The sequence below is a fragment of the Oncorhynchus masou genome, chromosome 28 (genome assembly GCF_036934945.1).
Source record: "Oncorhynchus masou masou isolate Uvic2021 chromosome 28, UVic_Omas_1.1, whole genome shotgun sequence".
Taxonomy (NCBI): domain Eukaryota; kingdom Metazoa; phylum Chordata; class Actinopteri; order Salmoniformes; family Salmonidae; genus Oncorhynchus; species Oncorhynchus masou.
In genome coordinates this window covers 75,058,654-75,081,325 of record NC_088239.1, presented here as the reverse complement: position 1 = coordinate 75,081,325, position 22,672 = coordinate 75,058,654, and the positions used below count along the sequence as shown (strand labels likewise).

At 42.3% G+C, this 22,672-nt stretch overlaps 1 protein-coding gene across 2 annotated transcripts; it reads right to left on the bottom strand.

Moving 5' to 3' along the window:
• Window positions 1-1,165: 1,165 nt before the first annotated feature.
• p2rx4a (purinergic receptor P2X, ligand-gated ion channel, 4a) lies at window positions 1,166-20,740 on the bottom strand. 2 transcript variants are annotated; one of them, XM_064943346.1, is made up of 12 exons: window positions 20,242-20,740; window positions 19,808-19,955; window positions 19,318-19,389; window positions 9,278-9,350; window positions 6,088-6,184; window positions 5,903-5,983; window positions 4,420-4,561; window positions 3,269-3,405; window positions 3,002-3,095; window positions 2,797-2,862; window positions 2,525-2,620; window positions 1,166-2,387 (listed from the first exon to the last, which is right to left on the bottom strand). In XM_064943346.1, exons 1-12 carry the CDS (start codon window positions 20,382-20,384, stop codon window positions 2,349-2,351), a joined length of 1,188 nt encoding a protein of 395 aa, XP_064799418.1. In that variant the 5' UTR covers window positions 20,385-20,740; the 3' UTR covers window positions 1,166-2,348. The 2 variants fall into 2 exon arrangements, with proteins under 2 accessions (XP_064799418.1, XP_064799419.1); XM_064943347.1 differs by having other exon boundaries at window positions 1,166-2,369; window positions 20,242-20,739.
• Between the last annotated feature and the right edge of the window lie 1,932 nt (window positions 20,741-22,672).

Genomic DNA, 22,672 nt, shown 5'->3' with positions numbered 1-22,672 from the left:
GGCTGGGCCACTTAAGGACATTCAGAGACCTGTCCTGAAGCCTCTCCTGCGTTGTCTTGGCTGTGTGCTTAAGGTCGTTGTCCTGTTGGAAGGTGAACCTTGGCCCTAGTCTGAGGTCCTGAGTGCTCTGGATAAGGTTTTCATCAAGGATCTCTGTACATCTTTGCCTTGATCCTGACTAGCCTCCCAGTCGCTGCCACTGAAAAACATCCCACAGCATGATGATGCTGCCACCACCATGCTTCACCGTAGGGATGGACACTAGGCATTCAGGCCAAATAGTTAAATATTGGTTTCATCAGACATGTAAATGTCATATTTCAGTTTTTAATTTTTAATAAATTAGCAAACATTTCTCAACCAGTTTTTGCTTGTCATTATGGGATATTGTGTGGATTTATGAGCAGAAAAACAACAACTTCCATTTTAGAATAAGGCTGTATCGTAACAAAATGTGGAAAAGTCAAGGGATCTGAATACTTTCCGAAGGCACTGTATGTGTAAATGCATTTAACCCCGTTATCTTATTTCCTGGCAAAGCCCACCCATCTACTGTTTTGTGTGGTTAGAGCCTCATAACCACTAAGTAACTTCCTGCATTATTTCTCATTGTCTGAGTCTTTAGGTGCGTTTTGGCAAACTCCAAGTGGGCTGTCATGTGCCTTTTACTGAGGGGTGGCTTCCCCAGATCTGTGCCTCGACACAATCCTGTCTCGGAGCTCTACGGACAATTCCTTCGACCTCATGGCTTGGTTTATGCACTGTCAACTGTGAGACCTTGTATAGACAGGTGTGTGCCTTTCCAAATAATGACCAATCAATTGAATTTACCACATGTGGACTCCAATCAAGTTGTAGAAGCATCTCAATGATGATCAATGAAAACAGGATAGACCGGAGTTCAATTTCCAGTCTCATTGCAAAGGGTCTGAATACTTATGTAAATAAGGTTAATGTTAAATAAATATACAAAAATTTCTAAAAACCTGTTTTTGCCTCGTCATTATACGGTATTGTGTGTAGATTCTGTAGACACACAAGAATGTGACGTATCAAAATGTGTGAAAAGTCAAGGGGTCTGAATACTTTCCGAAGGCACTGTATAACACAACCACTCAATGACTGAAAGAATACTATAGGCTACACCAAGACCAAAACAAGAGAGTTATAGAAAAATGTACAATGTTTATTAAAGTACAACACAGGTGCACCTGAATGTCCTCAAATAAAGAGGATTGTTATTAGCACTGGGCCTTCACAGCAAGCAGTGAAAATGTTCTCATTAGCTAGGTTTCCATCAAATTGGCGACAGATTTTCATGCGAATATTGAAAAATCCACAAAACAATATGCGCATTTTCCCACCAGAGGTGTTTTCCTCAAATTGACTTGTTGCAGATAAAAGGCTGTGTGTGATGACGGAGAACACATAATACCTTTCGTGGATATATTTCCATGTACCAAATTTTAAAAAAGAAGTTAAATGGGTTTCCATCACATTTTCAACTCTACTGATGGTTTTCTCACAAAAATGTTGGTCTTATATAGAGAGTGTGTCCACCATATGCACGCTGTTGGCTAGAGCTCACATTTAGCCTACATGATGACATTATTATGAACAAAAGAGCAAAAAATATATATTTGTCAAAATGGCAGCCAAGCATCGATGATCATGTCACCAGAATAAGACCCTCAATATCTATTGGAAAGAAGCATCAAGCTCATCACCTTGCACTTTCACCTCCCTGTGAAGTTCATCATAACTTATTTCATCTGTAGCCTAATAAATTGCATGCTTTCCCAATGAGTCATAGTGAGGGCCACACATGTAATCGTGTGACTTCAAGTTTACTTTTATATGATGGTTATTATATCAATATTTGAGCATAAAGGCATTTTCACAGATGTTTCTCGCATAATTGATTTTACAGACACAAATATATCCCACTTTGTCTAGCGTATTTTGTTTTGGCAACATTTGGAACATTTACAAAAACATTTTCCGTTACCATTAGGCCTGTCATTATGTTTTTTATCCAACATGTAATTTATGCATAAAAGGGTTGGATGGAGACCTAGTTAATGAGTGAATGTGATGATTCTCGGCTCCAATCAGAGTTGATTTAATAAAATAGAATGACACACCAAATGTTCCGTCCCTACAGCTCTGAATGGTTAGCCGAAACAAGACATTTTCAGGATCGTTAGCGAGTTGCAAGCCTGTGGAAGACTGTAGTATGTGGATCATGAAAAGAGTGCTGGAATCCATCCAGAAAAATGCAGTTTCACATTTCCATCTTGATGTGCTGTATACACAGTTGTTTCTGCTCAACATGATTTGTTGTGGCTTTATGGTGTTTCATTTGAAAGCTTAAAAACAGAAAATGTCTATTATAAGGGGATTGAAAAAAAACAGGACTATAATCAATGATGATGACTTTTGGCCAAAAGGGCTGAACAGGTCCAATTCTTTGCATTAACAGTATTGAACAGGTCATTGTTCAATTAGAAAAACTATTACTCACCAATTGAAAGTCATCAACATAAGAGTATTTCTCTTCGTTATAGATGTTTTTTTTCGTCATGCATGTCAGCACAATCCAATCACAAACAACAGTCACCTTCAAAGAGTATAAACTTGCAATTAATATAAATAAACAATCGTATGCAACGGACTATGTTTCAGTGAGACCCTTTATACAGGGTTTATAGATGGTAACATTTTACCCATTTAACATATGTATACTGTTGCCATAACGACAACACATACAGCATGTGATTGAAGTACTATATTTACCAAGCCAAGGAGGGCAAGACCAGCACCAACATTCAGCAGTGTTGGCACTATGTTAAATTTTCCAGCCTGAAGCAGAGACATTTAACCAGTTTAACTAGAATACCAGGATTTTATAACTATAACACCATTTCACTCATTATTTTATGACATTAAAATAATCATATCAAAGTTAAAAATGGCTTAGATTGTTTCTATGAAAGCTCACCTGACCAAAAACCATGACATCAAAACGTATTCCGAATCCTTTGATTAATGTCCTTGTCTCTTCATTGTTACCATTCTTGTAATATTTGGCAAATCTGTGGGAAAAGAAAGTCAAAGAGTGTTGCCAAAAATCGTCTTAAAAAAACAAATGGACATCAATATTTACACTACCTATGGTTGTAATAATTTGGGGTCAGAGACAAATCTGATAAATCTATCTATCGATCGATGTGGTTGTTGTCTAAAAACGAAAGTTCAACCCCTATACCTGAAGTTGTATCCAGGCGCCACATTGTTCACTGGGTCCTTGTTGTCCAGGCGACGGAAGGTGTACCTAGGCACACACCAGCTGCTTGGCATGTCCAGATCACATTCCCAACGGATCTGGACACCCATAACCCCACCCTAGACAAAGACAATCAACGTAGATAAGGAGTATACAGTTGACATGGATTTTACAAATGAAAACCAGCTGAGACATAAGATGCTATGTTGCATGTTAGATAACTCGACATGCATCAAAATGCCATAAGATATATCATGACATTTTTACTAATATACACTGAGTATACCAAACAGTAGGTACACCTTCCTAATACTGATTTGCAACCCCCCCCCCTTTTTTCCCTCAACATAGCCTCAATTCGTCAGGGCATGGACTCTACAAAAAGCATGTCAAAAGCATTCCGCAGGAATGTTGGCCCATGTTGACTCCAATGCTTCCCACAGTTGTGCCAAGTTGGCTGGATGTCCTTTGGGTGGTGTACCATTCTTGATACACACGGGAAACTGTTGAGCTTTAAAAACCCATCAGCGCTGCAGTTGTTGACAGAAACCACCGTGCCTGGCACCTACTACCATACCCCGTTCAAAGTCACTTAAATCTTTTGTCTTGTCCATTCATCATATGAATGGTACACATACACAATCCATGTATCAATTGTCTCAAGGCTTAAAAATCCTTCTTTAACCTTTCTCCTCCTCTTCATCTACACTGATTGAAGTGGATTTAACAAGTGACATCAATAAGGGATCATAGCTTTCACCTGGATTCACCTGGTCAGTCTGTCATGGAAAGTGCAGGTGTTCTTAATGTTTTGTACACTCAGTGTAGACCATGCCTTTAGGGTAGTTTGCAGAAAAATATTCCGGTGAACAATATTTGTCAAAGTTGCCAATGTGGTTAACCCTCATCCCATCAAGAGAATAAGGTCATGACATATCAGGGTCTAAATCTACGTATGACCTGACAGGTGTGGACGTAAGCAAACACTTGCATCGTACTTGTTATGGGAAGCCGTTTTTTAGGCTGAAAGACAGTAAGTAACAATGTTCTTAATGTTTTGTCTACTCAGTGTATATCCCCATTTTACCAAATTTAAATAACTTGGGAGTTTTTAAAAAGAAGCAGGCACTTACATGGACAGCCATTGTCTGAAAGTCCTCATTGGCCTCTGTGACCATGTCTTTGAGTCTGAAGATCGGGCAGTCTGGGTCAGTGATGCGATTGAATACACATTGTTCCAAGTAGGTCTTGTTGACATAGGGTAAGATATTCCTTCTGTATAACAGACAAAAATATCATAGTTATTGTGTTACATGCAGTTGTTTGGACTGCAATTCCACATTGTTTATTACTGGATGGCCCAATGCAACAAATCTTGGTATTGCTTTATTTAGATAGTCCATCTGTAGATCCTCTACAGACTATCAGTAACACTTCAACTACACTATATATACAGAAGTATGTGCAAACCCCTTCAAATGAGTGAATTCGGCTATTTCAGCCACACCCGTTTATGACAGGTGTATAAAATCAAGCGCACAGCCATACAATCTCTGTTGGCATTAGAATTGCCTTACTGAAGAGCTCAGTGACTTTCAATGTGGCACAGTCATAGGATGACACCTTTCCGACAAGTCAGTTGGGCAGATTTCTGCCCTGCAAGAGCTGTAGGGGCTGTTATTGTGAAGTGGAAATGTCTAGGAGCAACAAGGACTCAGCAGTGAAGTGGTAGGCCACACAAGCACACAGAACGGGACCGCCGAGTGCTGAAGCACGCAGCGTGTTAAAATCGTCTGTCCTCGATTGCAACACTCTCTACCAAACTGCGTCAGGAAGTACTGTTCGTAGGGAGATTCATGAAGTAGGCTTCCATGGCCGAACAGCCGCACACAGGCGCAATGCCAAGCACCATTGGACTCTGGCGCAGTGGAAGCATGTTTTCTGGAGTGATGAATCACGCTTCACAATCTGGCAGTCTGACAGACGAATCTGGGTGTGGCGGATGCCAGGAGAACGCTATCTGCCCCAATACATAATGGTAACTGTACAGTTGGGTGGAGGAGGAATGATGGTCTGTTTTTGTTTTTTTCCATGGTTCGGGATAGGCTCCTTAGTTCCAGTGAAGGGAAATCTCATCGCTACAGCATACAATGACATTCTTGACGATTCTGTGTTCCTACTTTGTGGCAACAGTTCAGGGAAGGCCCTTTCCTGTTTCAGCGTGCACATAGCAAGGTCCATACAGAAATTTGTTGAGATTGGTGTGGAGGAACTTGACTGGCCTGCACAGAGCCCTGGCCTCAACCCCATTGAAAACCTTTGGGATGAATTGGAATGACTGGGGGACCAACTCCATATTCATGCACAGGATTTTGGAATGAGTTGTTTGGCGAGCAGGTGTCCACATACTTTTGGTCATGTAGTGCAACTACTTATCCTAACCCTAAACTTAACCCTTATCCTAACTTTAACCCTCACACTTATTCTAAACCTAACCATAACCTTAGCAAGCAGTAAATTATCCAGAATATGCCAATAAAGTGTGACCCAATTCTTACATGGAATTTAGCTCGTAACATATTTATCAAGTCACAGAAATGTAAAACCTTGACTTACTTATTGAAGTTGAATTTGGGGTACCGGATGCTGTTCTTTATAAGCACTGTGAAGTTCTCTGCATCTGCCAACATTGGAGGACTAAAGAAAATTATATTGTGAATTTATTAAAACAATCCAAAGATGGATTATGTAAAATGAAAGCAAATACAACCTTTTCCACCTTGGCACTCAATAGTTCTTACTTAGGAGGTTCCTTATCTAACTCCAGCGGGCACCAAGCCAGAACCTCACATGTCTTATCCACAGCTGAGTACTTCACACATTTCCCAGTCTGAACACCTGAGGGGAGATGGTCACTTTAAAAGGAGAACGTCAGTGAAAAACAATAATGTGACTCTCATTCTACAAGTAAGTGGTAGACTGTCTTTAAATCTAATTAACACATTGAGAGCTTGGGACTATAAGGTTCTATCTGCAAAAATATGACTGAGATAATTGGCTTTACATTTCCAATGTTGTCAGCAATTTGTATAATGTATTATTTTGAACTTAACATAAATTGGGGTATTTAGAGTACTATATATAGTTGAATTCAGAAGTTTACATACACCTTAGCCAAATACTTTTAAATGCAGTTTCACAATTCCTAGTAAAAAAAATCCCTGTCTTAGTTAGATAGGATCACCACTTTATATCAAGAATGTTAAATGTCAGAATAATAGTAGAGAAAATGATTTATTTCAGCTTTTATTTCTTTCATCACATTCCCAGTGGGTCAGAAGTTTATATACACTCAATTAGTATTTGGTAGCATTGCCTTTAAATTGTTTAACTTGGTTTAAGCGTTTCGGGTAGCCTTTCACAAGCTTCCCACAGTAAGTTGGTGGAATTTTGGCCCATTTCTCCTGACAGATGGGTGGGATGACCTGAAATATTCTGCTTTTACAAAATGTAATGCTGTTTTCAAATGAAACACAATACCTTGCTCTAAATCAATTCTAAAAGCTTTAACAAGAGCATGGTAGTGTGTTTCATTTGAGTCAGGTTTGTTGGCCTCCTTGCTCGCACACGCTTTTTCAGTTCTACCCACAAATTTTCTATGGGATTGAGGTCAGGGCTTTGTGAAGGTCACTCCAATACCTTGACTTTGTTTTCCTTAGGCCATTTTGCCTTTGGAAGTATGCTTGGGGTCATTGTCCATTTGGAAGACCCATTTGCGACCAAGCTTTAACTTCCTGACTGATGTCTTGAGATGTTGCTTCAATATATCCACATATGTTTGAAGGTAGGCCTTGAAATACATCCACGTGTATGGAATTTTCTGGAATTTTCCAAGCTTTTTAAAGGCACAGTCGACTTAGTGTATGTAAACTTCTGACCCACTGGAATTGTGATAGTGAATTATAAGTGAAATAATCTGTCTGGTAACAAATGTTGGAAAAATTAAATGTGTCATGCACAAAGTAGATGTCCTAACCAACTTGCCAAACTATAGTTTGTTAACAAGAAATTTGTGGAGTGGTTGAAAAACTAGTTTTAATGACTCCAACCTAAGTGTATATAAATGTCCGACTTCAACTGTAGGTAGAGAACATTGAACAGAACAAGGCTATGTCCCCCCAAAATTGTTTTAAAAAACAATGCAGATAGAACCTTACAGTGCCTTCAGAAGGTATTCACACCCCTTTACTTTTTCCACATTTTGTTGTGTTACAGACTGAATTTTAAATGGATTAAATTGAGATTTGGTGTCACTGGCCTACACACAATACCCCATAATGGCAAGGTGGAATTATGTTTTTAGAAATGTAATTATAAATGAAAAGCTGAAGTATATTGAGTCAAAAAGTATTCAACCCCTTTGTTATGGCAAGTCTAAATAAGTTCAAGAGAAAAATGTGCTTAATAAGTCACATAATAAGTTACATGGACTCTGTGTGCAATAATAGTGTTTAATAATGATTTTTAAATGACTACCTCATCTCGGTACCCCACACATACAATTATCTGTAAGGTCCCTCAGTCGAGCAGTGAATTTCAAACACAGAATCAACCACAAAGATCAGGGAGGTTTCCCAATGCCTAGCAAAGAAGGGCACCTATTGGCCGGTAAAAAAAAAGTGTACATTGAATATCCCTTTGAGCATGGTGAAGGTCTTAATTACCCTTTAGAAGGTGTATCAATACATCTAATCACTACAAAGATACAGGCGTCCTTCCTAACAGTTACAGAGTTTAATGGCTGTGATAGAAGAAAATTGGCACTAAAGTAAAACTGCAAATAAATGTGGCAAATAAATGAACTTTATGTTCTGAAAAGAAAGCATTATGTTTGGGGCAAATCTAACACAACACATCAATGAGTACCACTCTTCATATTTTCAAGCATGGTGGTGGCTGCATCATGTTATGGGTATGCTTGTCATGGGCAAGGACTAGGGAGTTTTACTAAGCACAGGCTAAATACTAGAGGAAAACCTGGTTCTGTCTGCTTTCTAACAGACACTGGGAGACAAATTCATTTCACCAGGACAATAATCTAAAACAGTGTTTCCCCAACCCTGGTCCTTGAGTACCCCCAACAGTACACAGTTTTGTTGTAGCCCTAAAACACAAGGCCAAATGTACACTGGAGTTGCTTACCAAGACATTGAATGTATGGCCTAGTTACAGTGTTGACTTAGATCAGCTTGAAAATGTATGGCAAGACTTGAAACTGGCTGTCGAGAAATGATCAACAACCAACTTGACAGAGCTTAAAGAATGTGTACAAAGCTCTTAGAGAGACTTACCTAAGAAGACTTACAGTTGTAATCACTGCCAAAGGTGATTCTAACATTTATTGACTCAGGGGTGTGAATACTTATGTAAATTAGATATTTCTGTATTTCATTTACTATAAATTTGCAAAAACGACTAAAACATGTTTTCACTTTGTCATTATGGGGTATTGTGTGTAGATGGGTGATTTTTTAAATTTATTTAATCCATTTTGAATTCAAGCTGTAACACAATAAAATGTGAAATAAGTCAAGGGGTATGAATACTTTCTGAAGGCACTGTAGTGCCAAGCTCTCAACGTATGACATGGTACTGTAATGATTATTGAATGGTAATGCTCAGTTGGTAGATCATGGCACTTGCAATGCCAGGGTTGTGGATTCAATTCCCACGGGACCAGTATTAAAGAAGTATGAACATGTATGCAGTCATTACTGTAAAGTTGCTCTGGATAAGAGCGTCTGCTAAATGACTAAAATGTCAAATATAATGCTACCCTCTAGTGACAACACAAGGCCCTTTTCTTTTACAGAAAGCCTTATAGTCTACATCTCAAACGTAGAACAAGGATTAGATCATAAAATATGATAACTCAGATATAGAAATGGATCAATGACGATTTTCCCAATGTCAAAATCTGAATATCCTTACCATTGCCTCGGGTATCACGTGAGCCAGCCTTGCAGTCCCTGTCTGAGGTGCAGTCAAAACCAGTTTTTGGGACCTGAACGCATGACAGCATGAGTGTCATTTTTTAAAGCTTAAAAATACATCTTAGACACAGTACAGAACTTCAACCTCTATGAGACCCAAAAACGGGTCCCCTAAAATTGTCCAGAAATGACCTCAATGGACAGAAAGGGGTACACCTCCCTAGACCCAAGAACAAAAGCATGTTTTCCTAAAACAGCATGTGTGATTTTATGAGAGACAACATAAAGCTAATAATACATTGCTTATGTATATAAATCATACAGCCAATTTTCTAAGAAAAATTTGACGTAAAACATTTGCAAATAGATTTTTATAGTGCATCTTTAACTTGTCTATCATGCACATGACTCGAGGACTGGACTTCATCCAATAGAAAGCATTAGTAATGGTGTCTTTTTGTAGGCAGATACCGGCCAGATAGCGAACAACAATGACAAGAAGCTGAGGAATCGTAGGTGATCGTTTCAGCTCGTGGGTCTTATTATTTATACCATGTCTTGTTTTGGTGTTTTGATTTGTGTCCAGACCCGGTGTCAGAACCAAATCAATTGGACGGGCATTTGATTTCCAAAGGTGGGCCCGTTTCCATTTCACGGGACCTTGTATGTGTGCACACACTTTTTATGGCCAAAGTGGGCCAGTCTGCTGGCCCCGTTCCTTTCTGGGAATGCCCAAAAGGCGTATTGGGACCTGAACAACGGACTCAAATGAGAGATACTCAGCCTCTATGGGTACAGCCTGGCCCATCGGGCTCAACTGTTCCACAACTGGAGGTTTGTAGCCGACGCATCCTCCCAAGCCCAGATGAGTGACCTACTGCGGGTCACCAGGGCATGGCTCTTAACTGACGTATCCACCCTCTCCATCCTAGACAAAGTGGTCCTGGATTGCTTCTTACAGGCACTACCCCACGACATGAAGAGGGCAACGAGACTATGCGCGCCCCAGACCTTGGAGGGCATCCTGGAAGCAGTGGAGATGCATCAGAACACTCAGGCCCTGCTGAGTGGGAGCCGGGCTAAGTCGGAGGCGGAAGGACAGCCCCCCCGCTGCATACCCCGAACCGACAGTCGGCAGGGCCAAATGACCGCAAACCCGTGGAGAGACGGCTGGAGTAGGGCCGACCCGCCACCGACGACCCAAGGAAGATGGAGACCAAAGGCGGTGTTTTGAGTGTGACGCCTGGAGGCACATTGCCTGGAATTGCCCGGCTTGAGAGGAGTCGATGCTACGTCACCTCCTGTTGGGCGCACCACGAATCAACTGCACCCATGGTGCCGTTGAAGGTTGACGGACACAACACAGAAGCTCTATTAGACTCCGGATGTATGGTTACGCTCGTAACCACAAGCCTGCTGAACCAGGGGACCAAACGTGGTATGGAGATGTCCATTTCCTGTGTTCACGGAGACAAAAAAGCAGTATCCAACTGTATGGACCAACATCATGATGCCACAAGGGAACTGCCAGATGATGGTGGGTGCAGTACCAGAGTTGCTGGTACCTCTCCTAGTGGGACGAGATTGTATGCTGTTCGCGGCCCTGTGGAGGCACGAGCTGAGGAAAAAGGCCCGAGCCGGCCGAAGACGAGAGCGAGGACGACCCATCATCGCCTGTCTGGCCCGAAAGCAAATGGTTGACCAGCCTGTATCTACAGGTCTGGAGTCGGCGGGGAGCCCGGGAAGGAGCCCAGCCTCCCCCTGCTTGATTTCGAGGAGCCAGTCGAGACACCCGCTGGGGGCCAACTCGGAGGGGACAATTCGGAGGTTCAGAGGATTCGAACTTGAAAGCCGCCGCAACCCAAGTGATAGCGGTCGATGGACAGCTACTTCCGGGGGTGAGTGACTGGCGATACCCCCATTTCCAAATCAAGAATAACCTTTTGTAACAGCTGTCGCACCAACAGGGGGAACTTCAAAAGGTATTGTTGCTAACCTGACGCTATGTGGGAACCATTCTTCAGCTGGCCCTCACCCACCTGTTGGGGGTGCACCTGGGAATGGAAAAGACCCGGGAACGGCCCACCGCCTGGTTCCACTGGCCTGGGATGAGGAGGGCCATGGGAGACTATTGTCGCAGCTGCCTGGAGTGTCAAATCACTGCTCCAAAAGCACACTTCCGAAACCCGCTGGTCCCCCTACCGATCATCGGGGTGCCCTTTGTAATGCATCACCATGGACATAGTGGGACACCTGGTAAAAACAGCACGAGGACACCAGTACATCCTGGTAATACTAGATTATGCCACCCGGTATCCCAAGGCCATTCCCCTACGGGTGCAGGTATCTATAGGAATCATCCGGGAACTGTTCTACCTCTTTAGCCGGGTGGGCATCCCGAATGAGATCCTAACACATCAAGGTACTGAGTTTATGTCTAGCCTAATAAAAGATTTATGTGCTCTCCTGCAGATCCGGACCTCCGTCTTTCACCCACAGACGGATGGGCTCGTCAAGTGGTTCAATAAAACACTCAAACAAATGCTGTGGAAGGTCATCGAGCAGGACAGGAAGAACTGGGACCTGCTACTACCCCAATGAATGTTCTCAATCTGAGAAGTACCTCAGTCCTCCCCTGGTTTTTCCCCTTTCGAACTCCTCTATGGGAGGAGGCCACGCGGCCTACTGGTCCTCGCCAAGGTGTGGGAAGCCCAACCGACCCCCTTACGCAGCGTGGTAGAGCACGAGGAGATGATGAGGGAGCGGATGACAGCCATATGGCCAGTGGTAAGGGAACATATGGAGAAGGCCCAACGCGCCCAAGCCCAGGTCTACAATTGGGGAACCCAGCCCCGAGAATTCTAGGTGGGAGACAAGGTATTGGCCTTAATCCCCACGGCCGAAAGTAAGTTCCTGGCAATATGGCACGGGCCGTACGAGGTGATAGAGAAGCTGGGACCCGTCAATTACCGCGTATGGCAGCAGGGGAGACGGAAACCCCAACAGATTTACCATGTGAACCTGTTGAAGAAGTGGCACGAGAAGACAGCTTTGGCCGTGTTATGGTCAGGACCCAGGATGCCAATGGTACCAGTGGTGGTCCCGAGCAATGAGGGCCCTGGCCCAGAAGCAGTCACTCAGGGAGCTCTTCGATCGGAACACGGCGGTGTTCTCCGAGAAGAATGGCACGAAAAAGGCCATATCGGATTCCTGAGGCCCGAAGGAAGGCCGTGAAGCAGGAAGTGGAGGCTATGCTGAGGATGGGGGTCGTTGAAGAGTCCCACAGCGCATGGTGCAGCCCCATCGTGTTGTTGCCCAAACCGGACGGTAGCCTGCGCTTCTGTAATGATTTCCGGGGTGTGAACAAAATCAGCTTGTTCGACGCCTACCCCATGCCTAGGGTGGACGAGCTCATCAACCGATTGGGAAAGGCCTGGTACATCAGCACTCTTGACCTGACCAAAGGATATTGTCAGGTACCGTTGGCCGGCTCCTCCGGGGAGAAGACGGCGTTGTCGACACTGGATGGTTATATCAGTACTGGGTGCTCCCGTTCGGTCTCCAGAGCCCCGCCCACATTCCAGCGCCTGATGGACAAAGTACTTCGAGCCCACCAGCAGTACGCAGCGGCTTATTTGGATGATATCATCATCCACAGCCAAGGTTGGGAAGTGCTCAGGCAAGCCAGGTTGACAGCGAACCCAAAGAAATGCAAACTTACGTTGGAGGAGGTGGAGTACCATGGGTATTTGATCGGATGGGGGAACGTCAAGCCCCAGGAGAGGAAGGTTCACGTGGTACTTGACTGGCCCATTCCATGCACCAAGACACAGGTCAAGTCCTTCCTGGGACTGGCAGGATACTCTAGCCGGTTTATCCCCAACGTTGTGGCTATAGCTTCCCCCCTCACCGACCTAACCAGGGCCCGCCTCCCGAAAACAGTGAAATGGACGGACGAGACAAAAGCGGCGTTCAGGCACCTGAAGGAAGCGCTGTGCTCCCATCCGATTCTCGTAACGCCCGATTTCCAGGTGCCGATGTTGGTCCAGACGGATGCATATGACATGGGACTCGGGGCCATTCTGTCCCAGATGCACGATGTGGAAGAGCACCCCCTCATGTACATAAGCCAAAAGCTGATACCCAGAGAGAAAAAGTACTCCATTGTTGAGAAAGAGTGTCTAGCGGTGAAGTGGGTGCTAGACACCCTCAAGTATTACCTGCTAGGTACCCACATCACCCTGGTTACTGACCAGGGGAAGGGGCACAAACGATCGGGTCACCAGGTGGTTCTTGTCCCTCCAACGCTTCTCTTTTTCTGTTGTGCACAGGTCAGGGGCAAAGCATGGAAACACACTGTACAGGTCAGCGGCGAAGCATGGAAACGCGAATGCCCTATTGAGAAGGGAGACATACGTCGCACTGACGACAGCCCCCTCCCCGACAGAGCTGGGGGGGGGGGGGGTGGAGTACAGCAGGTCAGCCACCAGGGAGGCGATGGCTCCCTCTGCTGGACGTGCCAGGTCTCGACAGGCTCTCCGGCCAGGACTAATTGGGGCTGATTGTGGTTTGTGAGTAATCAAGGGCTGATTTCTCACCAGCTGGATGAGTCCCATAAAGCTGCTAGAAGGGCAGCACACAGGAGAAGGGACTGGGGGAAGAAAGGTTACTCCCGTATAGTTGGGGATGGTACAAGAGATAAAAGTAGAGAGCTCAGTTTTTGTTCCCCACGGGATACAGCAAGACCCAGAGCCCAGAAGACGGTATCCCGGAGAGGGTCTCATATGGGAGACCTACTCTTTTCTTTTGGTTTGTTATTCAAATAAACACCCTTGAAACCGAGCTAATCCTACTCTGTCCGTGTCTGATCTGTGTAAACGTTTTGACCAAACCCCCTGGTCTGCCACAGTGTGTAAATTATAATGAATCGCTTCTTGTTGGGAAGCGGTTGTTGAGTAAGGATGCATATGTGGGAAACCCATTTGGAGGTATCATAAATGGTGAAGTATGTGCTTGGAAACGTGGAGTCTGTTAGTGACCAGGAGTGGCCTTATTTTGATTCATTGTATTTCTGACGAGCAGAGGAAGATTGCAGTGGGCCTCAAAAGAATCCGGACAACAGAAGATTTGTGTTTTGAACTTTGGAGTAGAGCACCCGTCAAAGGACTCTCAGGGATGACGACGGATGTTATCGTGGAGAAATTACAAGATTATGTTAATGTTATTGCATCAAATGGTTGTTTTATGCAACAAAATACCAGTTTTAAAACTCTACTGTGTCTGTGTGAACTGAGAGGAGCTTCTGAGATTTAACTCTAGCAACTGATTTATGATGGTCTTGTCCTCTCTCGGAGCCCGCACTCCATAGAATGAGTTGGTGTTTTTGTGCCGGGAGGTACCAGGGTGGAGATGGCTCCGGTATGGATAATGATGTTGTATTCGGCACATGTGACTAATAAGATTTGATTTGATGAGAGGAACTTTGTTTTGGGAGCCCGACCCTGGTTTCTACACAATGAGAACAGTCTTTACAGCCTGTAAATTATTAGTATCTTTCATACAAATCCTATCCTTGTGACCCATTCCATACATCTGATGTTTGTCATCAGGAAGGTGTACTTTGCTATGAAATGCTGTGGCTCAAATCCACTCATTGGGCTCTCAACGAATCATCTAGGGGTGATTCGTCGACCAGCTTCATTATTGCAATAATGAATCAATGTTATTAATACGTTTTGAATAAAGTAATATCCTGATTGGTGATTGATCTTGTCTCTCCTCATTATTGATTAGAATGTCCACAACAATGTTCAGGTTGAATACCCGAAGAGAATTCCTGGCGTGGTTGGTGCCCGGCGTCTGACCTGCTGGGTGAATGGAGAAAAAGGAGAACGTCTGTCGGTCCTGTTGTTTTTTGATGAAGAGCAAATACCTACGCATGTGAAGCTTGGTTATGTAAGATACACTGCAGTGGCTTGGGGACCATAGCTCTTACGGCGTAAGTATCGTAAAGGATTTGGCCATGTTTCAAGTGTGTGCAGACAAACAGAGTATACTGAAGAACTGTGTGCAGAAGGACGACAGTGTTGCAATTGTGGTGGGGATCATGATCCTGAGTTCCTGGAGTGCCTTGTAAGGGTGAAGAAAATTGAGGTGGCAAAAGTTTGACCGCTCTATCAAATCTCCTATGTTTAGGTGATCAAAAGAATTAAGGAAACAAGAGATGCCAGTGAAGAGATGGTAGTGGATACACCTCAGCCTGTAGTAAATGTTTGCTGCCAGACAAAAGATACCCTGTGTGTTAAAAAGGTGGATTTTGTTGAGTTCATTGCCACAGTTATAAACTGTACAGCACAAGTCTCAAAGAAGTCGACGAAACTAGACATGTGGCTGCAGCAGAAAAGTTTTTGGGACTCCGGGATTTTACATTGGAAGACTTGGAATGGGTACTGGCGCCAGAGGACTTGCCCTCCCAGGTTCCCCTTGAGCCTGTGTAGGGACCAGATCTGTTTTATTTATTTTTAACAGAAAAGTTGTTTGACTTTTTATTTATTTATTTTTTGGTAGTTCGAAGAAGAAGAAGCTTATTGGTTTCAAGTTTGGGGAAGCTTACAATTTATCGGGACGGCAGGGTAGCCTAGTGGTTAGAGCGTTGGACTAGTAACCGGAAGGTTGCGAGTTCAAACCCTCGAGCTGACAAGGTACAAATCTGTCGTTCTGCCCCTGAACAGGCAGTTAACCCATTGTTCGCAGGCCGTCATTGAAAATAAGAATGTGTTCTTAACTGACTTGCCTGGTTTTAAAAAAATTTAAAATTTAAAAAAATCCTACCATTTCTTTAAAATTTAAAAAAATCCTACCATTTCTACCAACCTGCATGCCATTTATATATTTCCGTAGAAGTTTCGTTTTAATAATAAAGTTTTTGTTTCTCAAAATCATTGTCACGTGGTTAATCATAAAAATCTGAAGTAAAATTATAAAAATCTCAAATTAAACTATGGTGGGTGCACTAGACTCTGCAATATGGACACATTGATACACTGTGATCCATTGGTGGCTAAAGAAATGAGAGCATAGAACTAAAAAGGATAGCCTATAGGCTAATGCAACAGTAGGCCTATAACTTCCAACATGAACTAAGTAAAACACATAGACCTAAAGCCTACAAATAAAAGAGTAGAAAATATCCTGACAAATTCTGGTTCTTTCAATCACATTCAGCTCTCTTCTCTGCCTGTCTGCCACCTTTTCTATCTGTCTTGACTTGAACTATTGCTAGTGAAGTTCAACATTGTATCAAATTATCACAGGGTCTGGCCAGAAGCTGTCGCTAACAAACTTGCAACATATCACTTGCCTATTCCGGGCACTCAAAGTTTCCTGTGCCAGTGAGATTTATTATTATTTTTATGATGTTTCCACTGGATATATGGGATCATCAGATCATGATATTTCGCTCATTCACACTGAGGCTTGGTGAAAGAGCAAAATATGATGTTGGAAAAACAAATTATATACTGAGGAACTACAGTATCATTCTCAATGGATGTTAAAAAACAGACTGTTGATTTGTGTGAGGCGAAGAAAAAATGTGTGGTGTATGTGGTGAGTTAAGACAATCAGAAATAAGATATATGCAATGCATTCTGGAGACTCACCATGTCTTCACCACACCCCCCTCCCCTTCTTCTTGATGCAATATTTTAAATTATACTCAAGACACGTTATCTTCACACGCTTTTCACAGACAGCCACAACTCAAATCAGCTAGACCTATTGCCCAGCGCACTCCCCAAATAGAGGCTTCCTAAACACACTTGTGATTTGAAATTATCCACAGCTATTTATTTTTTTAAAGAAGGTAATGATACTATGTGGCTAAGTCATGCTTCCTGGTGAAGTATTTTGAAGGATTTTACTTAGACAAGAGTAATTATATATATATATATATATATATATATATATGTTTGGTGAAACATCACTTTACATCAGGGCAATCCAGCATCCGAACAGTGCACTGTGCACCTGCCAACTTTCTTTTCTAGAGGCTGAAACCAGAGATCTGTATATAATGATGACAAGTTCATGTCTCCGGCATTTGTTCCAAAGGAGGGAAGGCAGGCGACAAGCTTAAGTCTGCATATTATTTCCATAGAAGCCCATTGAGCTCATAAAGGACAGATTTTGGTGCGAGTGAGCCCTCTCACTTCGCCTCTTCCTCTCTGCTGGAACTATATTACTGGAGAAAGCATCAGAGCGAGTGAAACAGTCCACCTGGTTGTACTGCTGCTCCAGTTTCAACAGTTCTGCCAGCGGCTATGGAACCCTGACCTGTTAACTGGACATGCTACCTTGTCCCATTAATTTCTCCCATAAGAATGGCCAACGAACCAGAGGTAGAAAATGAAAATTGAAAAAAATTCAATTTTCTAGGACTAAAAGCTGTCCAGCAAAATTACAAGACAATAAAACAATAGAGTAATGACTAGCTGCTATGAAAACCTTAGGAATGCATACTGTTAGCCAAATTGAGGCTTTCTGTTATCCAACTCACACATAAAAATGTTGGCTTTAGCCATTGTCCTTGAAAATATCCATTCCGAGTGCACACAGGCACAAGCACTCAGACATTCTCACTTCCCCAAAGTCATTGGACAACATATCCGAGATCCCCAAAGTCAATTAGAAACTACATTCTTATAGCGCATCTTTAACTTCTCGATCATGCACATGATTTGAGGGTTGGACTTCATCCAATAGAGAGCAATAGTAATGGTGTCTTCTTGTAGGCACTAAACGGAGGCTTACTCCGCTATGGCTCGTTGACCAAAGTATATAGACGAATTGGCTGACCAACATCATGAAAATGAAGGCACTGATCGATGTGGCCGGAAGGCGTGCATTGTTATGATTCTGAACGGTCACATAGCTAGCAACAATGACAAGAAGCTGCCATGTGGGGAATAGTAGGTGGCTCGTTTCAGCTCATTGTATCTTGTTATTGATACCATGTCTTGTTTTGAGGCATTTTGACTGACGTCATGTCTATGCTAATATGGCTAAAATTGGCTAGCTAGCTAACCAACAACTGTAATTAAGTATTTGAGAGACAAAAAGTGCTCATTGTACAAATGTATTTAGGTTTTCAATAAACATTTGGACATGAAATATAGTTTACATGTTGTCGAAATTCTAAGCCAACCCTGTCTTTTTTTGCCCCATAGTTGTGCACTATGTGGTTTATTGCTGAACAACCAACCAGTCTATTGGGAAATTAATGGGTTTTTGTAGGATTTGGGGATAGACACCGAAAATAAAGTCTATGGTAAACACAGGCTAGGAGATCTTATATGTTTTGTTCTATGAGAGGATCTTAATCAACTGACATCGCTTTTTGTGCTTATTTTGAAGCTTTAATCAAAATAAGCACAAAGCACATAAAGGCTTCAAAATTCATGAAGGTCATGTTAACTGACTGATATTATCTCATAGAACAAAACATATAAGATCCACTAAGCCTGTGTTAACCTCATACCTTATTTTCTCTGTTTATCCCAAAACCCAAAACCCATTCTTTCCACATTCATTTCCCCCAAAGGAACAGCCAACAAACCTGAGGTAGAAAATGCAAAAAAAATGTATAATAATTTAGGACTACAGGCTGTCAAGCTCTATTACAAGACAATAAAACAATAGTGAGTTGCAATAAAATCCAAATAGAGTCCTTCAGTTATCTAAGTCACACACATACATTTAGGCTTCAGCCATTGTCTTTGAAAATATCCATTCCGTCTGCACACAAGCACTCAGACATTCTCACTTCCTCAAAGTCATTGGACAACTTATCCTAGATGTTGTAATAAAATGTAAGTTTTAGATCAAAATGTATAAAGTAGAGCCTTTTCCATGAACATTAACATATCTTCAGGTGGATGGGATATTCAGTATGTTAGATAGGCCGTCATTGTAAATAAGAATGTATTCTTAACTGACTTGCCTAGTTAAATAAAGGTTAAATTTAAAAAAATGTCTTACCTCTGGACAGTGTGACTGAGTTTGGTTCAGAGTGATGAGCAGGTTCGTCAACACAAAGAAAGAGTTCTCCTCCTGCCACAAATCAAAAAACTCAAATTACTTCTCTCAAACATACAATCATCAATGGGTTTGTCCTATTTACATGGCTTTTGCTTGAAATAAAGTTAGTAGGACACGGTTGTTTCATCTGACACACATTCCATGTCTTTATTCTGAGCAACGGTATACCACTCCCAATGGATTTTCTATTTTCTTTTTGTACAAGGTCACCCCAACTGATCCAAAAGCCCAAATGTGCACAAAGCTAAAGTGAAACAAGCAGGAACCATAAAACACCACTGTGCCAGTGAAGTTGAGGTCACACCCACCACAATGGGTGGCAGTCAGCCTGGCATCAGGTGACTGGGGGAAGTAAAGGGTCCCCGTATTTGGTGGTGGTGATTGCAATAGATTAGGCCTATACCTCATCTTCTATACGTATGGGTGATACCTGTGGTGGGATGACATAGTCTGCCACATCCCAGATTCGCAGGCCCAGGTCAGAAGTGTTGGTCAGGGCGATGCCCTTCACCTTGGTCGTGACAGAGCTGAGGACTGCATCCGTGTCCTGGTAGCCTTTGTTCAGCACACAGACATACCTGCATAGGTGTGCAAGGGGGATGCAAAGAGGTGGCCACTGCATTATGGGCTTACCTTTATTCCCAGGTCCATGGGGCTTAAAAGTATAACATGGGGTGAATCACAGAGATATCATTGTATTTTTTTATATAAAATATATGAAAATACGTTAAATATTGCCCAAAACATATTGTGGCTATGATGGCAGTATAGGAAGGGGTACTGACGAAACCACTTTGTTTGATTAGTAAACGTAGGTCAATATGAAATTGTTAGAATGTCATGTGGTCTTTATGCGACACTTACCCGATCACATATGCAATCACTAAAGCCTGCGTGATTCTGTTGAGGGTTCCAACCTTGAAGCTCCTAATTACAAGAATTTTCGGTGTTGAATATTCGAAAAAACAATGACAGATGGACGCACAACATCCCCTCGTTTTCATCATGTTTGCTGCCTCCGAAAAAAGGGATTAAAAACGCTATTTTGTATCCTCTTAAAAAACGAGATATCCTTAAACCGGTCGGGCTATCTTCCCTGTATGTCACGGGTTTTCGAAAAAAAACAACAGGCAGTTTAACTTTCACGGTCCGTGCTACCTGGGATCCTTGGGACGTCCCGACCCCCAGTGAAGTTGAAATGTAAACTGGTTGAGGGTTATGTTTAGGTAGCCTAAGGGTTGTGGTTAGGGTAAGGGCTTATGGTTAAAGTAAGGGTTTAGTTTAGGGAAGTCCCAAGGATCCCGGATAGCACGAACCGAACTTTAACCCCACTGTAATGTCCCTGTCTTCCGCACACGTTTAGATTGAAGCGGTTCCCTTTTTATTTCCTAATAATGAAACAAGCTACTTTGAGCTGACGCATCATTTTTCATATTTGGAACCCTTGCCAAGCTGTTGGTGGCGGTAGGCAGGGGCGCCACTTTGGTTTCAGAAGTGGGGGGCACATAACCTGGCGGGGGGTCCTCCTACCGAATTTTTGGGGCCATCTAAAGCTAATTTCCTGCCTTTTTACACAGGCCAATATGCCATCTCCATTTAGAACAAAAAGTAAGCAAAAATGCCCACAGTCATCAAGCTAGGTAGGATATTATTATTAAATATGTTTAAGTGGTTAATAAGACTGAACTAGATCAAAGGTAATTCAATAATATGTGTTGCCGTGTTGCACCTTTAACCAATAGCCTAACAAATGAACAACTCTTGAAAAAATAATCATACTTTTGCATGTCTTTATTAATTAAGACAACATCTATATCAAATTTCAGCCAGACCGACCAGCCAGCTCGAGCTGCCTGCACACCCGACCCCCACCAGTCTAGTCAATACCTCAACTCTCTCCCAACACAATTTCCTTCCCAGTTTACACCTTAAATGTTTTTAATTCCCAAGGGAAAGGTTTGGAAACAAAAAAATAAGCAAAAAACCCATACACCTTAAACATACATTATCACATTATCAAATTCTCAATATAATTCATCTCATAATAGTACTGTAGAGCCATTTTTAATTGCACACAATATTGCTGGGTCGCCCCATCCTGTCCCTAGGGGTCCACCACCGTGTAGCACCTCAACCCAACACACCTCACTCAGATTTAGGATCTTAGTGAAACATTCAATATTGGTTTTGGGTGTGTTAGGCCAAGGCCAGAGCGTCAACCCACAGGACAGCAGACCCCAAGGCCACGAATGAGCAGCCAAGCCTCTAGGGATTGCCAACATAGGTATCTCCCCCAATGAGGGCATGTTTTTAATACAGGTTTCTTATTCCATATAAGGCAACCAGACCCTATGAAAGTTGCCTGGTATACATTTAATCTTGTAATAAATCAAATCTAGTAATAAATAACTTGACATTGTGGGAGGAAAACCAACCTTACAACTAATGGCAATGCATTTCTTAGCCGCTTTAAAGAATTGGTTACACAGTTTCTTCAGATAAGTCTCCACTATCAACATTTCCAAGTAAACTGAAACAGGGAGAAGGGATTATCTATAGACATAGAGATTAAAGAACATACTCTTTGCCAGAATTCAGCCAGCCTGCACAAGAACATTAGCATATGCAAATATGTCACATTTTGTGTTTTACACCTCCAGCAGAGGAATTACATTTCAGAGTGCATGTAATTCAGTTTCACTGACATATAGTACATTCTATGGATGGCCTTAAACTACAAGGATTTATTTCTGAGATGATATGAACATGACTGGTGTCGTGGCTTGACTTTAAGATTAATTTGAAGACTGTTATTTATCTAATAACCTAACTATGTTTAATTGTTACCCGATTAAATGAATCATGTAACAATTAACTCATTAAGATCTAGGGCACCACGAAAGCGGTTTTAGAGTTACCATCTCCCGAGTTAAATCCTGAAACGTCTTTACCTATCACATCTAGAAACAATCAATTTATTAATCAGAACCTCGTATCATATCATAGTTCTGAATATTCGTAACCTCCATGCTTCTGCAAAAACCAGAGCCTTACTTATGATTCAGTACAACACAAATTAGTTTAATGATTTATTTCCTAACTAATTAAATGGGAACACAGGATAAAAATACACACTTTGTATCGGTTATTGACTAGAGACATAATACACTAAAACAGGTCCCTAGCGGAATGACAACAACATGGCTGCTTGTTAAAGAACAGATGGAGAGGGAGAGACACTTTACATTGTTACATTCAGAAAATTACTCGCACTTACAGTAACCATATACTTTGC

Bases quoted from the DNA above. Each gene is read 5' to 3' on its own strand.
- p2rx4a (XM_064943346.1), bottom strand. From the start codon at position 20,384: ATGATGAAAACGAGGGGATGTTGTGCGTCCATCTGTCATTGTTTTTTC. The intron at 19,956-20,241 runs GTAAGTGTCGCA...ACACCTATGCAG, and splicing joins GTGATTGCATATGTGATCGG to GTATGTCTGTGTGCTGAACA. The intron at 3,096-3,268 runs GTATAGGGGTTG...CTTTTCCCACAG, and splicing joins GCGCCTGGATACAACTTCAG to ATTTGCCAAATATTACAAGA.